Genomic DNA, 15,152 nt, shown 5'->3' with positions numbered 1-15,152 from the left:
TTGCATACGGATATCAACCATAATTCACGTCGTGAACAGTCCCATCCTCACCGACATGGATATTGAGTCTATAATCATTAGACATGGGTGCTTGCACCAAAAGGGAGAAACACACCTCTTCGGCTGATGATCCATCGTCTTCATATCACCTGGCTTTAGCACTCGATGCGACTCCGGCAGGTCCTTCTTCGCAAACGTCTATCGCGATTCAGTACATAGCCTCGTTCCAACAGCACGGAGAGTAAACAAACGTTGACATCGCTAGTCGCGTCACTCAGTTTCTTGCCCATCAGCTTATTTGCCCAGTCGGACTTAGCGTCGGGAGTAGAGTTGATACCGGGGACGACGAGAGGCATTTTCAATTTGGTGGTTGTAAAGAAGAGAGTGTCAAGAAGTACAAATTCACGTCATATATCCTTGGTCCGATCCCCGATGACGTAGGTCGATCGATCGGGGTCATGTGGGGAAGACGCGATCTATCCGGAGTAAATGGGTGTACATCCTGATACAGTGAGGAGAGAATCTGTTGAAGTGAAAAATCCGTCGTAATGTTGGCTGGAATGTCCTCCAGTTGTCCATGCGCTCTGCACTCTATATATTTTCTCTACTGGGGTTGCGGGTGGTTCTGACTACCTGTTGAGCACAGTCGCCCTGTTCAGTACCATCTGAACAACATTGACCGTAAACATATACATTGATTGTCGTTATGAATGAGAGATTGATTACAAGAACTCTCTGCTTGCTCATGGGGCTTCCGAACTGTAAACGAAGTTGTTCGGGCAACTCAAACATCATAGCGACTGCCATCCGACAATACCCAGTCCCTCTCCCTTCCACCCCTATCCTCTATATTTCTTTCCACGGATGGCCATCTATCCTTGCCCATGCTCTGCGTGATGCCATCCCCCAGTGTCAGCGTAACCGCATCCTCCAAACGCTTCTGGGACTCATCCACACCCGCCGGCATCGTGATCCCATCCGAAATGGCCTTCCCCAAGGGCAGCAAGCCACCGACCACCCAAAAGAACTACCACAAGAGCTCCATTGCCGCAGCGACCATCATGACCGTGGTCACTCTCGCAGCCATCATCTTCCTGGTGGTGTGGTACGTCCGCCGCGCGCGACGAGAACGCCGCCAGCGCGAAAGGGAAGAGTTGAATCTTAATGCTCTCGGCCCGTCGACTTTCACTCTAGCAGAGGATACGACCAAGGTGCTTGATGACTTCCTTATGAAAGAAGAAGACCAGCAGTCCGAGCGTGCGTCTATCATGTTTAGTCGGAGCCGCTCGCCATCTCTCACTTTCGTCGTCGAGGAGACAGACCGCCGCAGCTCGATGGCCCGTCTGTATCGTACGAGTATCGATGCCTCGGCGACTAGTCTGAGCAAGAACGAGGCTTTCTCGAAACGCATGTCTACCGAGGGCACAGAGCGACCTAGCATGTCAACATCAGACCGATACACACCCTCCTCGCAGAATCTCTCCGTGCAGCAGCAGCCGTCCAGCCCAGTCTCGCGACTCTCGCAGTCGTCCACGGTGCCTCTGACCGAATGCTCGTCGCAGCTGTGCGATATGGCCAACGGAACGAAAGAAGGCATGACCCCCACAATCCTCAGCCGCGAATCTGGCAGCTCCCGTACCTCGCGCTCAACAGAGCAGAGAACACGTCCATCCGCCAGCGAGACCCTCTCGCGCGCATCTGAGGCCTCAGTGGAACCAGGCAGCCCGTGGTCGTTGCAGTCCGTTGCATGGATGTTCGACGAACCCGAGAAACCGCGCAGAGCCCATGCAGGAAGCTCTCGAGGAAGAGGAGGATCAGGTGAATCGGCGAGGGATATTCGGGGCGTGAGTAATTCTTCTTCTCGTCCCGGCTCGGGACAGTCGTCGCGGCGGTCTACGGTTGGGTATCCTGCTTCGCCTCTGTCGCAGTCTTTTGGCAGTTGACTGGTTTTGTTTGGATGGTATTGTATGAATAGATGGCTCTCTAGCCGGGATTAGAGCTGGTGTAGATGGGAGATGAAAGATGGACGGTTGTTGGTGTTGCTGTTTAGCATCACCATTTCTCAGGCGTAGGAAGAAGACGAATACCCACTTTTTTTAACGAAATCTCTATGAAACATGTAAATTCATTCATCCATCCATGCGGTGATGCCGCCAACTATGTTAGATATGCTTAGTCACATACACTGTAGCCCTAACCTCGGAGATGACTGCACGCTACATTTACACTCTCCATGTCCTTAAGACCCTATGTATCGAACCGAGGACATAATCTAAGACGAGTAAGGTTCCAGTAATAAAGTCGTATTCACACAAGCAAGTAGCAAAGCACTCCAAAACCACCATGAGATAGATGTACACAGAATCATTAAGATCACAGCCAAGTCTATCATATCACCCAATACTCCATTTATATTCCATTGGCCCTCTTCGCCTCCCTTACACTTCTTAAACAGCGCTCCAGGCGCTTGCCCCGCTCCTTTTCACGGACGAGCGTATCCTTGACATAGGTCCGGATGGCATCACGGCCCACCTTCTCCCGCCATGACGTCCACCCTGCCAGCTCACTAACCACAACGTCCTTATTCCATGAGAGTTCCTTGGATACGCGCAAGGCCTGGTCTTCGCCATCGAGGATTTTCTTCTCGAGGTCCCGCGCGGATTTCTGGCGAGACTCTTCGAAGCCCGGAAGGTTGAGGTTGAATTTGCGGGGCAGAGACGACGAATGCAGAGATGTGCGCGAGCGGGTTACGTTGCGCTTTGTGGCGTTGAAGGTGGCCATTAAGGAAAGCGGGCGGCCTAGGGAGTTGAGGATTGCCGCTGTGGTGTTATCGATGGAGGTCAGCGCGGATAAATACTGGAGGAGAGGCGAGGAGTCGGAGCTGGAGGTGGAGAGGTAGGTGGCATAGCGGGAGAAGGCGTCCGTGTGCGAGGCAGGAAGTGCCCTGGCGGGTTCTTCGAAGGTGTAGAGAACGGACGAGCAGAGGCTCATGGCGTCTGCTAGGTCAGAGGCGGCGTTTTGCAGTGCATGACCTCGGCGGATCAGATTGCGCGAGGTGGCGTGGACGCTGCGGACCATGTCCTGGGCGTGGGTGATGAATTGTTCCGTGTCTCGCATCCCTTCGACGGTGATGGGCTCATAGTCGTCAGCGATCGTCTCGGTGAGCACTATGGCCTTGCGCTGAGATCGATCTGCCATCATCCCGGGCTGCAGTTCCGGAACTAGAAAGAATTCCCAGAGCATTTCATGTGTTGAGAAGGTGGGATGGGTCAAGAGCGTCTTGAGGAAACGGTCAAGTTTGTCCTGAAGATCATGAAGCACAGATCGCGACGGCTTCGAGTGTATTTGGAATGGGTTGCGGAAGTCGGACAGTGAAGGTACGAAGGATGCCGGGTGCTCTACTGCCAACCACTTGGCTAGATTTTCAAAGTCGGAAAAGCTGCGACGGCAGGTCGTGACGGTGTACGTCGTGGATCCTGGCCGAGACACCACTGATTCAGATGACGGGAACGGCGCCCCAGATTTCAGGATGAAGCGCACTGTCGCATCCTCCACAAAAAAGGACCGCACGACCATGGTCACACGGCCAGAGGAGTCTGTATACGTCGGTAGAGGATGGGAGAGAAGGATCAAATCGTCGACCCGGTTTCGTACTTCATCGTCTTTTGCCAGTTCCACTGCTGTCAGTCCGCGGGACTCCTTGATGTGTACGTCGACCCGCGGGTCCATGAACAATATCCGGACTTGGTCAATTCGTCCGTACTTGCTCGCCATCATTAAAGGTGTGAACCTCTTGTCATTAGTGGCGTTTGGATCACAGTCGCTCTGTTGTAAAATTCGGTTGGTGATCTCCGGGTCGCCAACAATGTGCAAAAGAGTGTTACCCTTGGAGTCCACATGATCGTCAAGCTGAAGAGGTTTGCCATCACCTTGGGCTCGTTGGGCCGCTGTCAATGCGGCTTTGACCATGTCCTTGTACTCTGGATGGTCGTACGACCGACAGAGAGCAAAGAGTGGCGTCTGTCCGTGCTTGTCACGCTGTCGCCAAGGTAAAAGGCCACCCAATCTGGGCAAAAGAGAAGGGGTACTGAAGAGATAGTGGCCAGCTGTGCGGCCGTGGACGTCCGACTTGGTGAGGTAGAAAGCAACGAGACTCTCGTCTGCCTTGGTGAAAAGAAAATCCAGAAGAATATCGACGATCTCGGTGTGAGCTAGTTGCACGGCCGCATTGAGGAGTGTTGTTCCATCTGCGTTGGTATCGTCGAGTATGTCTTCCAACGGATAGTATTCCTCCAAAGTGAGAAGATACCTCAACGCCTCCGTCTGACGGCTCTCCACCGTCATCATAGGAATTGAATCTCCTGCAGGATCCTGAGTCTTTGTCAAGGTTTCAAGGGAGTAGTCACCTTCAATCCCACTTGCCATAGACCCAATCGTTGTTGAGCGAGATAGGAAAGAAACAGCAGAGGACTCGGACAAGCTGCGAACGTCCATCGATACCTTCTTCACAGGCCGATGATAATCCTTGAAAGGCGACCCAGCCCTCCAAGTCTGGAACGGAAACACATGTGACAAGGGCGGTGCTTCAGATGAGCCATCCTCCTGTGATAGATCGCCATTTGTGATGGCTGGCTGGCTGTACACGGATGACGATTCCAAGGGCAATTCGTCTTGCTCATCGCGATCATCCGTCTGGAAGAGAACAGATTTCCGCTCGGGCTCCTGAGGAGTAGCCTCGTCCGTAGATTGGTGGTCTTCATCCGGTTCCAAAATGCTCTTCATGTCCGAAACCCTGCCTGCTTTGGTGGCCTGCCACAGGCGTCTGTTTCGAGCACTGGCACGTCGCAGACCCGCCGAATCGGTGACAAGGTACATCAAAACTGCCTCGAAAGTGCTCAAGGCATAGCCCATTTCACCACTGTCCACGTCCTCGATGTAGATAAAATGCTGCATATACAACAAACGCGCCTGCAAGTGTCGAATTTGAGACCGGATGACAACCACTAGCAGGAGAGAGACCAGAACGTCGGCGTTGATCGTCACGGGAGGAGAACTCTTTTCAGACGCAGGTCCGTCCACCCGATTATAGCTGCCGGGGAAAGAAATGACCTTGACCGTTTCCAGGAGAGTGTTGAGCATATCATGAGGACACCTTGCCTCGTTCATTTTCCGAAATGCTTCCACTCCTCGCCCAAGCCGTCGAATTAGCTCTCTCTTTCCCTCCCGCCCGCCTTCCATGGTCATGCCAACCTGAGAGACATCGATGCTCTCCATTTGTCGGATGCGAGTGTCCAGTTCTGTGTCTTCAGGCTGTCGGAAGGCACATAGCCGGGAAAAGAGTAAAGGTTCATGAACTTGTTCTGCAACGTAGCGTTCAATCAGACTCTCAACCAGAGGCCCCGTCAGATCTGTGGTTGCGCCCAGAAATGACAATTGCTGTTTGTCTACCAGGCGAAAGAGATCAATTGCTGCCGTGACCGCGGTTTCCAAGCTCCGACGCATTAGATCTTCATCGTCCACATAGAATTCGTCGGACTGGAACGGTCGTTGGGCTCGGCCACGGGATGACCAACTGCGGATAGACGATCTTTCATCTGTCAAGGATTCAGTGCGTGATAACCTGTTTTCGCTTTCACTGCCAGACGCGGAAGGCGATCGTGAGTGTGAGGGTGGTTGGGGCAGCGGTTTGCCTAGCTCTATACTAAACTCGCGGAACAGTCTTTCCAGGCCCGGTTGCATTTGCCTTGCAATCATAGGGAAATTCGCTAGCAGTTCATGGAAGGACTTGATCTCTTGTTTCGCCGGTGACCCATTTGGCTCGCCATCCTTTCTGCCAGCAATTGTCACCCCGGTCTTCTTCGTTTCAGTCCCTGGTACAGCCGCGGGGATGATTCTCGCGGGATCGTAGGAGCCGATCAACGGACGGGAGATATAGTAAATGAGCCATGGTCGCGACTCATTCGTTGGGGTGTAATACAGGGCGTCAGACAGCAGTTGTGCCTGGGTTAAGGACTTGAAGCCTGGAGAGAGATTGGCCGGTCAGCGCACGTCATCACCGAGCTTGCCGCTATGGCTTCCTCCCGCTCACCTTTATTGCTGTAGACCGAATTCTCTTTGATGATGACCGTTCTCCCATTGAAGGTAGTCAGCTGCTTCGCCTTGCTCCTGTTATCGCGCACATTTGTCTCCTCTTTCCCCATTGGAGGGCCAAGGGGCATCGGGATGCGCAGCACATGGCTCCCTAGAAACTCCTCCGACGCGACGAGGTCTGAGTAGAGGAGCGTGGATTCCCGGTCGCGCGATCCGGCCAGGCATTCTGTCGTCGGGACGAGCAAGACCTGTCGGACACGGCAGTGGTTAATCAGGCTCTCCGGTTCATCCGTCCGGGAGCTGCACTTACATGGTTCTCGACGGGAGTACACTGGCCCGGAACAGTGCTTCGGAAGAAAGCACGCAGGAAAGGGTTTAGAGGGTGCATCCAAACGGTTTTGGACGGCCCAGCGAAAGAACTCTGGTCCTCATCAAGCCGTTCGTCTCGCACCAGACGAGTCGCGGGGAAGGGCAACTCTGGCGCATGCAATCACCGGGTCCAGGATGAGGTCAGAGGGGGATGCGATGAGTCGGACAGCGGCACAACACCGTAGGCAGCTGGAGCCCAATCGATAAATCACTATTACCTCCCTAGGTAGGTAATCGGGATGATCGAAGGCAACAGGGAGAAGATCGAGAACGTGATCGATGGCCAGCTGAACGCGCTATACCGCTTTGGGCAATATTCATTCACTAGGTTTGGATGCAAAGGGAATAACATATGTGTATAGATCTGTCATTGCTAGTGTACAAAATAAATAGAATCAGGGACCCCGAAGCGAGGCATGCCCAGTACGGGCCAGTCCAGATCAACCCAGTCTACGCACCCGGCGGCTGCGAGTCCCACCAAACTTGATGCGCGTCGAGTCCGTCACTCGGCTGACCAGCCCGCGAATCTTCCGTCCCTCATTCCCCAGAATGACCTTGTTGAAGGCATCCCGTCCCTTTCCAAACCCCCGGTAGACAATCTCGAGCCGCTGAATTTCCAAGAGATATCCTCGTTCCTGAATCTGGGCGAGGACATGCGAGCATAGTTGGTAGGCCGGGTCGAAGCCCGAACGGCCGCCTTTGCGGAAACCAATCTGGCCACTGCCCATCGACATCATGGGGTTGCCATTCGGCCGGGTCAAGGTGAGGATCGTGTTGTGTTTGTGTGTGAAGACGTGCAGGTGGTGGGGAGGTGCGCGGTCGGGGTAGGGGTTGGTGAGCATCTCGTCTTCCATGCTCTGGGCCCGTCGGAAGTTGCCAGGGCGTCCACGTGCAGATGAAGTAATGTTCCCTTGTGCGATCCGAGTCAAGATGTCCAGCGAGGACGATGAGTCGCGGGTGGACGTCGGGGTGCTGGTGGTATTGGTATTGGGTTCGGAGGATGCTTGCTCTGGGCCTGCGGGCCTTCGAGGTGAAGACGAAAAGGGTCGAATTGTGCGTAGGGACGACGCTTGGGGATGACATTGCCGACATAGGGACGGCAATGCCTTGGTCAGGGCCCCCATAGAGAAAGAGGAGGTCATGGTGGATTGTGATGGAAGGAAGTCGCAGTGGAGGAACAATGAAGGAGCCGGGGGAGTTTTTCGCGGGTCTTGGCACCCGCAACTTTTTCCTCAGCGACTTCGCCTTCTCTTTCTTTCCCGCCATCTCACCCTCTCTTGACACAACTCTCGGGTTCCCCCTTTTTCTTCCCTTGTTTTATTATTTCTATTTCTTCTCTGTCTCTTGGAGCATGCTTCCGACTAGGATGTCTGCCACCGCGCGGGCGGCGACATTGCGATCTCGGGCCCCGGCCCTACGAGCAACTTCTCAGCTGTTGGCTTCTCGAGCGTCGGCGTATTCGACAGTCTCAGCGCAGACTCTGGTCTTCTCGTCAGGCCGTCGAACCACCCTCCCATCTCCTCCCCTCTCCACGACGCAGCTAATTTCACCATTTGCCGCTCTCCCTTTGACCCGATCTTTTCACGTCGCAACTACTCTCTGGCAACAGAAGCAGCAGCCAAGCCAGGAGCAGCAAAAAGAAGAAGAGAAGGACGAGGACGGAAAGTCAGAGGACAAGTCAGAAGGCGAGCAGTCCAAGGAAGAGAAGGGAGAGGAGAAGAAGGAAGACGCTCCTCCGCCACCACCGCACGGAGACAAGACCCCTTGGCAAGTGTTTCGGGAGACTCTCCAAACCGAGTTCAAGGCGTCCAAGGAGTGGAACGAGTCCACCAAGGCGCTGGCTTCTTCGGCGCAGGAGCTCAGCGAGAACGAGAACGTGAAGCGTGCACGCGCGGCCTACGAAGCCGCTTCGGGTGCCGCCCAGACGCGCACCTCGGCGGCCCTGAAAACTACTGGTCAAGTAATTGGCAAGAGTGCTGCCTGGACATGGAATACCCCCGTGGTCAAGGGCGTTCGGAAGGGTGTCACCGCCACCGGGTCGGGAATCGAGCGGGCCACGAGACCCGTTCGAGAGACTGAAGCCTATAAAAACGTGAAGGAAACGATTGATGATGGGAGCAGCTCCCGCTATGGTGGATGGGTTGAGAAGGAAGAGCGACGCAAGCAGCGGAAGCGCCGTGAGGAAATGGAGGCCAGGACTGGCAAGCGGCAGTCGGGGCCCCTGGAGGAAGATCCCGAGTAAGTTTCCGTCATGATACCTTCGAATTTAATTCTCTAACCGAGTGGTGCTAGGGCTGGAACCAACGTCACCCTCCACAAAGACGCTGCCTGGAAGGAGTCGTGGCGTGACTTCCGCGACTCCAATCCGATGATGCAGAGACTCTTTTCCATGAAGGAGGTTTACAACGAGTCGGAGAACCCTCTTATCAGTACTGCGCGCAGCATCTCCGACCGGGTCGCTGGGTTTTTCGCAGAGAACGAGACCGCGATGGTCATTAAGAGGTTCCGTGAGATCGACCCGAACTTCCAGATGGAGGCGTTTCTCCGCGAGATGCGTGAATATATGCTCCCGGAGGTTCTCGATGCCTATGTCAAGGGTGATGTTGAGACACTCAAGCTTTGGCTCTCTGATGCGCAGTACCACGTCTACGCGGCTCTCGCTCAACAATACACCACTGCCGGTTTGAAGTCGGATGGCCGCATTCTGGACATCCGTGGCGTTGATATTTCGCATGCTCGCCTGCTGGATCCTGGTGAGATCCCTGTGTTCGTCGTCACCTGCCGGACGCAGGAAGTTCATGTCTACCGCAACGTCAAGAGCGGTGAGCTTGCCGCAGGTATGGAGGACAAGGTGCAACTGGTCACTTACGCCATCGGTATGACTCGGATACCTGAAGAAGTCAACAACCCCGAAACCCGGGGCTGGCGCTTGATTGAGCTGCAGAAGGCCGCTCGCGACTACATCTAAGTCGGTCAAACCATTTCGACACGCAATGACTCTTCTATTTACACCGATATAGCCTCTCGTGGGCCTCATCTCTACCTCCCTCCGCTTTACACCTTGACTCTCATCACCTCAATTGTACAATATGGCTGTTTTATATCATCATATCAAGCCAGGCGGAACTGGCGCCGACGTTTTATTTCAGTGACCCCCGACCCTCGAACGTTTGCCGGTCCACCAACCCTTCTCTTTTCCTGTATTAATGCTTGGTTCCGTCCCAGTTCTGTCTGTTCGCTCCTTCCAACTGTTATGGACAGGCCCCCCAAATGAAAAAGAACCCCTACCATTATTACATAGACATGGATGGCAGTTGCGCGTTGAGCTGATTTGGTGGCATTTCTTGATTCGTGTGGTGTTTCGCTGGCGTTCCTGTGTTGTTTTCATATCCACTCTCCCCTCGTCTGTTGGATTGCATTTGGGCTGTGATCATATCGCCATTTGGCTGACTGGGAGCGTGCTCGAGTTGTGTAAATAAATCCATGAAAGGAGATTTCTGTCCTATTATATCCATTTACCTCTGAGCCTGGAGTAAACAGCTTTCGAGAGTATCATCGGCTAGCCACTACTATCAAGCTATCCGTGCTGTTAATGTGAACATGAAGGTAACCGAAATTGGGAAATTCACGGTGTCATAGCGAATCAATTCTTTCTAAAGAACGCTGCTCAAAACTCGACTTTACAACAATGACAGTATATCATTCATATGTTTTCGTTTCCCATCACTCCGTCATCCCGCTTACTGGCCACCTTCTCCTCGTCCGGCGCCGCCACCACCACCTCCCATCATGTTGCGGGCCCTGGAAAGTACGTTAGCCAAGGTTCTCGAGGGGTGTCGGTTTCAACTTACATCTCGGCAACGCTCGGGTCGCTCATCAGACTGGACATATCTGGCATGCCGCCTCCCTGGCCAAAGTTCTCGGCCATCTGTCTGAGCCGCGGGTTGCTCATCAAGTTGTTGAGCATGTCGGGATTGCTCATCAGATTCTGGGCCATGCTGGCAAACATAGGGTTGTTCATCATGGAGCCCAGATCGGGCATGCCACCACCGCCGCCAGCACCTCCACCAAACATGCTAGCCAGCGACGACAGATCAGGCATACCACCTGCACCACGGGATGCACCCGGAGCAGTATCCAGATCCTCAGCGGGAGGCTCCGTGGCACGGCTGGCCTCCTCGATCTTGCGCTTGGAGGTCTCCAGGCCACGCTTCATGGCCTCGCTGCCACCATTGCCCTCGGCCTCGATGCCCTTCTCATAAGCCTCCTTGGCGGCATTGTAATCGCCCATGTCGAAGCGGGCGAGACCCAGCCGGCTCCACGCCTTAGAGTACTTGGGATCCACCGCAGTGGCCAGCTCAGCGTCGTCCGCAGCCTTCTCGTGCTGTCCGGCGGCCGAGAACGCCGCGGCCCGGTTAGAGAGGTAGATCGGGTTGGCGGGGGCAATCTCCAGCGCCTTGGTGTAGAGCTCAATAGCCTGGCTGTAATCCTTGCGGGCCATGGCGCCATTACCCTCGGACTTGAGCTTGTCGGACTCGGTAGTCGGCGAGCCAGCCTTGGGTTGCTCGGTGGCTCCAGATGACTGTGCCCCGCTGTCGGCGGATTGAGGCGAGGACTTGCTCCGCAGCTTCTCGTAGACGCTGTAGATGTTGGCCAAGGACTGGCCGCCCACAGCGTCGTTCACGGCGGCCGAGTCGGTCGGGTCTACCTTGAAGGTATCGGCGATACAGGACTGGGCGATTTCAATCGACTCGGCATCGTCGGCGGTCAGGGTGCCATCCTTCAGGCTAGAGCCCAGGAAGTCGATGATGGCCAGGGCCAGGCGCTTCTTGCTTTCTGTGGGAGACTGGTGTTGTTAGTGTGGATATGGAAGTCAAAGGCCTAGAATTACTGACCATAGCAGCGATATCCCAGAAAAGAAGGGTATATCAGGAAAGTGAGAGGATAACAAGAAGAAAAAAAAGAAGAAAAGCTGGCGACAATCAATGCGGGGAGCAGTTCAGTCAGCACGTGATGCGCCATCTATCATCCGTTGGCCAGCTTGTCTTTCTACAGCAACCAACCACAACATTAATGCGAATTATCATTGGAAATGCCTCGATGTGATCCATTGCCGGCCCATCCTATCCAGTGACCTCCCACGACCTGAGCCATGTATTGGCCCAATGGAGTCCCCCGGGTCTATGCCATCAACGGCCCTGCCATCGCGTCTGTCTCGTCTGATGGAGTACCGCAACCTCCCCACAACCCTCTCTCGGAACCGCGAAGCTCACTAGACAACAATGATAACAACGAAGATACCGAAGCCCTCGCTAGCGATGATCATGAGCCCCAGCCCGATCCCAAGCCCGAACCTGAAAGCTCGCCTGCGACGGACGGCCCCAAGTGGGAAGATGAGGCTATCAAAGGCCTCTGCGTTTCGCGCTCGGGGCATATGTTCGCCACCATGACCGAGACATCCATTGCTGTCTGGCAAACAAGGGTATGGTTATACTGTTCTCACTTTAAGTCACGTTCGCTGCTGATGACCTCCGCAGCCCACAGCCGTTGTGGCGGCAATAGCTCGGTCCTCGTTCTCACTAAAGACATACGGCTCCAACGTGGCACTTCTCATGCACCCAGATTCAACGATCCTTGTCATCCAAACCGTCGAAGGATACCTCTTGACCTATTCCGTGGCATCGGACCCCTCAACACGAGTCTATCAGCAGAACTTCGACCAAAACACACAGCCTCGGCGCCAACAGTTGTCACGGTTTTCAGCGGTCGAAGAAGCCAATATCGTCGGGGATATCAGCATTCGGTTCCGCATGGCAATCAAAATCGAGTCTGGGATCGTCAAGGCGCTGGCGCTGGATCAGGAACTCGTGGTTGCTACCGTGAAGCCGTCGGCTATTCAATGCATCCGATGGACTCCCGAGGCGGGCGGAACCCAGACGACTTCTGAGCTGCTGAGTCGCATCCTCAATGTTCCCAAGAAGGTCTCGATTGTCGACATGGTTTATGATCGTGCGATGAACCTTCTGATATGGATCACGAATACTGGCCAGGCATATGCCGTGCAGCGAGCTTCTGGGGCGCAGTCTGACTCTGAAGCGCCCAACAAACTGTTCCATGGCCACTGTTTCCATGACCCAAAGGAAGCTGGTGAGGAGGCTGTTAAAGTGGCTGTGAATGCGCGCTTTTCTCTGTTGACGGTGAATTGCACGAATGGTGAGATTCTGGTGTACACTGCCAAAGATTACATGGGCAATGTTCCTCTTTCTCACAAGCTACACCTGCCAGCGACACCAACTACTACTGGCGCCTTGACATTCATGAACTATTCGCCCGATGGATACTGTCTATTTGCAGGGTACGAGCGCGGCTGGACGACATGGAGTGTGTTTGGCAAGCCCGGAGGGAACAGCTTCTCCGTCGATTCGTCTTTGGCCGCAGCAAATTCAGAGGACTGGCTCATGGGCGTTTCAAACGGTTGCTGGATTGGCGGTGGCTCCGATATCATTCTGTCTGGACAGAATGACCGGCGTCTTTGGATCCTGGAGACAGCTCGCAGTGCATTGACTGGGTGCTTCTCGTCCGCCAATCTTGCACGCGGGTTGCTGCAAACGGGCACTGAATTTATTCTTTATCGCGGACACGACCTTCCCGACCTGATGACCATCTCGGGCAAGGATTCGCTGTGGCATCATGCTCAGTATCCGCCGGCTTATCTTCACTCACAGTGGCCTATTCGGTCCTGTGTTGTGTCTCAGGATGGACGGTATGTGGCGATAGCCGGCCGACGAGGGCTTGCACATTACAGCGTGAACAGTGGCCGGTGGAAAGTCTTTGAGGACGCCAAGGCGGAGAATTCGTTCGCCGTTCGGGGTGGGATGTGTTGGTATGGGCATATTTTGATTGCTGCTGTCGAGAGCGACGGATCATATGAGGTTTGTTTTTTTGTGTCCGCGGATTGTGGTCAGCCGCTGATTAAAAGCATAGATACGTCTTTATTCACGGGAGGCTTCTCTCAGCAACAACTCAGTCATGCATACTGAGTACCTTCCGTCGCCGGTGGTGTTCATCGGGCCCTCTGGGGAAGATTCCTCCCTTGTCTATACCTACGATAACATTCTATACCACTATGTCATCAACTCGATGCAGCCGCAGATCACTCTTGTTCCTGTTGGACAGATTGCCTTCAATGGAATTGTACGGGCACCAACGCGGGTTCGGGCTATCAGTTGGGTCTTACCCGAAGACCAAATGCGTCAGTTTTGTTTAGCGTCATACAGTTCACGAAGCACCTAACAAGTTCACAGGTAATGGCGATCCATCTCAAGATGTCAAGGTCGCATCTGTCCTTCTGCTCGTCGATGGGAACCTGGTTCTGTTGCAGCCGACAGTGTCAGAAAAAGGCGAGCTGAAATACGATATGCGCATCGTCTCGCACGATGTGGAGTATTATGTTCTGATGCGCGACCAGGTTTCGTTCAACTTTTCATCCACAGGCGACGAATTACCACCGGGTAGTCCATCGACGGAGATGGCACTGGAGCAATCACATAGTAGTCTATCCCTTCGAGATTCTCTCTGGATGTTCCGCGGCAAGGACCTCTTGACATGGAATGATGTTCAGGATGTCCTGACAGAAGAGACGGTGCCGGCGCCTCTCAATATCCCTCTGGACTTTTATCCCCTGTCCGTACTGCTAAGCAAAGGCATTGTTCTGGGTATCGAGTCCGAAATGATGCAGAGACGGGATATGTCCTTCACCGTTTTGAAATTTGCCATCCGGGTATGTTCTTTCATCGGTACCGTGAGTCCAAAATGCTTACTCTTTAACTTAGACAACTCTTTTCCTCCCGTACTTCCTCCAGTATGGCTTGATGAATCTCGGCACACCTGCAGCGCTCTCCCTCTGCCGACACTTCTCACACCTGTCATATTTCGCCCACGGTTTGGAGATCCTGCTACACCATGTTCTCGACGACGAAGTTGACAACGAGAGCCATACAAACAAGACCGGCGAATCTGTCGCAAGAGAAGGACCATTACTTCCCACCGTCATCGGCTTCCTGCAAGCATCTCTCCCACCAAAGGACTACCTCGATATCGTCGTTCAATGCACCCGAAAAACAGAACTCCGGTCCTGGCGCACGCTATTCAGCTACCTCCCACCACCAAAAGACCTCTTCGAGCAAGCCCTCCGACTCGACTCGCTCAAGACGGCCGTAGGGTATTTGCTAGTTCTACAAGCCTTCGAGGACGAAGAAGAACACGGCCATGACAGCCGAATTGAAGAATATGTCGTCCGTCTGATCGGGCTCGCCTCGCAAAAGAACGACTGGGAGCTCTGCGCCGAGCTGGCTCGGTTTTTGATCGCTCTTGATTCCTCTGGTGAAATGCTCCAGCGCGCTATCTCCCGCGTCGGCTTGCGCTCGACTGCCTCCCGCCCTACTTTGAATGGATCTCGCACTGGCTCCGCGGCTAGTATCAAGGGTTTGGGACTAAGTCTTCCGGTTAGGACGCCCTCGTGGGCATCTTCCTCTCGCCGGCCTCGTCGGCCTCAGGACTGCCGGGTGGGCAGGACGGCGACGTGGGGGATGAATACCCATATCCAGCCGCTCATCGAGTCGGGTGAAATCAGGCGCATCTGAATCTTGCCGGAAGCATATTTTTCTTTTGGTCACATCCTTGTATATAAATCT

At 54.1% G+C, this 15,152-nt stretch overlaps 7 protein-coding genes across 7 annotated transcripts; 4 read left to right on the top strand and 3 right to left on the bottom strand.

Moving 5' to 3' along the window:
* Positions 1 to 13: 13 nt before the first annotated feature.
* N7510_007606 (uncharacterized protein) lies at positions 14 to 356 on the bottom strand (the record flags this gene model as incomplete). Its single annotated transcript, XM_056979531.1, has 3 exons — positions 14 to 68; positions 116 to 198; positions 252 to 356. 3 exons carry the CDS (start codon positions 354 to 356, stop codon positions 14 to 16), a joined length of 243 nt encoding a protein of 80 aa, XP_056832574.1.
* A 540-nt stretch (positions 357 to 896) lies between these two features.
* Positions 897 to 1,943, top strand: N7510_007605 (uncharacterized protein; the record flags this gene model as incomplete). The annotated part of the gene is made up of 1 exon (XM_056979530.1): positions 897 to 1,943. One exon carries the CDS (start codon positions 897 to 899, stop codon positions 1,941 to 1,943), a length of 1,047 nt encoding a protein of 348 aa, XP_056832573.1.
* A 466-nt stretch (positions 1,944 to 2,409) lies between these two features.
* Positions 2,410 to 7,601, bottom strand: N7510_007604 (putative VPS9 domain protein; the record flags this gene model as incomplete). Its single annotated transcript, XM_056979529.1, has 4 exons — positions 2,410 to 6,020; positions 6,089 to 6,338; positions 6,401 to 6,565; positions 6,918 to 7,601. The coding sequence occupies 4 exons, from the start codon at positions 7,599 to 7,601 to the stop codon at positions 2,410 to 2,412; spliced, it is 4,710 nt and encodes a 1,569-aa protein (XP_056832572.1).
* Positions 7,602 to 7,810: 209 nt separating this feature from the next.
* N7510_007603 (uncharacterized protein) lies at positions 7,811 to 8,701 on the top strand (the record flags this gene model as incomplete). Its single annotated transcript, XM_056979528.1, has 1 exon — positions 7,811 to 8,701. The coding sequence occupies one exon, from the start codon at positions 7,811 to 7,813 to the stop codon at positions 8,699 to 8,701; it is 891 nt and encodes a 296-aa protein (XP_056832571.1).
* Positions 8,702 to 8,848: 147 nt separating this feature from the next.
* Positions 8,849 to 9,427, top strand: tim44 (protein translocase subunit TIM44; the record flags this gene model as incomplete). Its single annotated transcript, XM_056979527.1, has 1 exon — positions 8,849 to 9,427. One exon carries the CDS (start codon positions 8,849 to 8,851, stop codon positions 9,425 to 9,427), a length of 579 nt encoding a protein of 192 aa, XP_056832570.1.
* Positions 9,428 to 10,199: 772 nt separating this feature from the next.
* On the bottom strand, positions 10,200 to 11,357 carry N7510_007601 (uncharacterized protein; the record flags this gene model as incomplete). The annotated part of the gene is made up of 3 exons (XM_056979526.1): positions 10,200 to 10,260; positions 10,311 to 11,305; positions 11,355 to 11,357. 3 exons carry the CDS (start codon positions 11,355 to 11,357, stop codon positions 10,200 to 10,202), a joined length of 1,059 nt encoding a protein of 352 aa, XP_056832569.1.
* Positions 11,358 to 11,611: 254 nt separating this feature from the next.
* Positions 11,612 to 15,101, top strand: N7510_007600 (RIC1 family protein; the record flags this gene model as incomplete). The annotated part of the gene is made up of 5 exons (XM_056979525.1): positions 11,612 to 11,941; positions 11,997 to 13,391; positions 13,444 to 13,711; positions 13,764 to 14,239; positions 14,292 to 15,101. 5 exons carry the CDS (start codon positions 11,612 to 11,614, stop codon positions 15,099 to 15,101), a joined length of 3,279 nt encoding a protein of 1,092 aa, XP_056832568.1.
* Positions 15,102 to 15,152: the final 51 nt, after the last annotated feature.

The sequence above is a fragment of the Penicillium lagena genome (genome assembly GCF_028827675.1).
Source record: "Penicillium lagena strain IBT 129212 chromosome Unknown utg000005l_segment0_segment0, whole genome shotgun sequence".
Taxonomy (NCBI): domain Eukaryota; kingdom Fungi; phylum Ascomycota; class Eurotiomycetes; order Eurotiales; family Aspergillaceae; genus Penicillium; species Penicillium lagena.
Note: the sequence above shows the minus strand (reverse complement) of the source record. Positions and strands in the feature narration are given on the sequence as shown.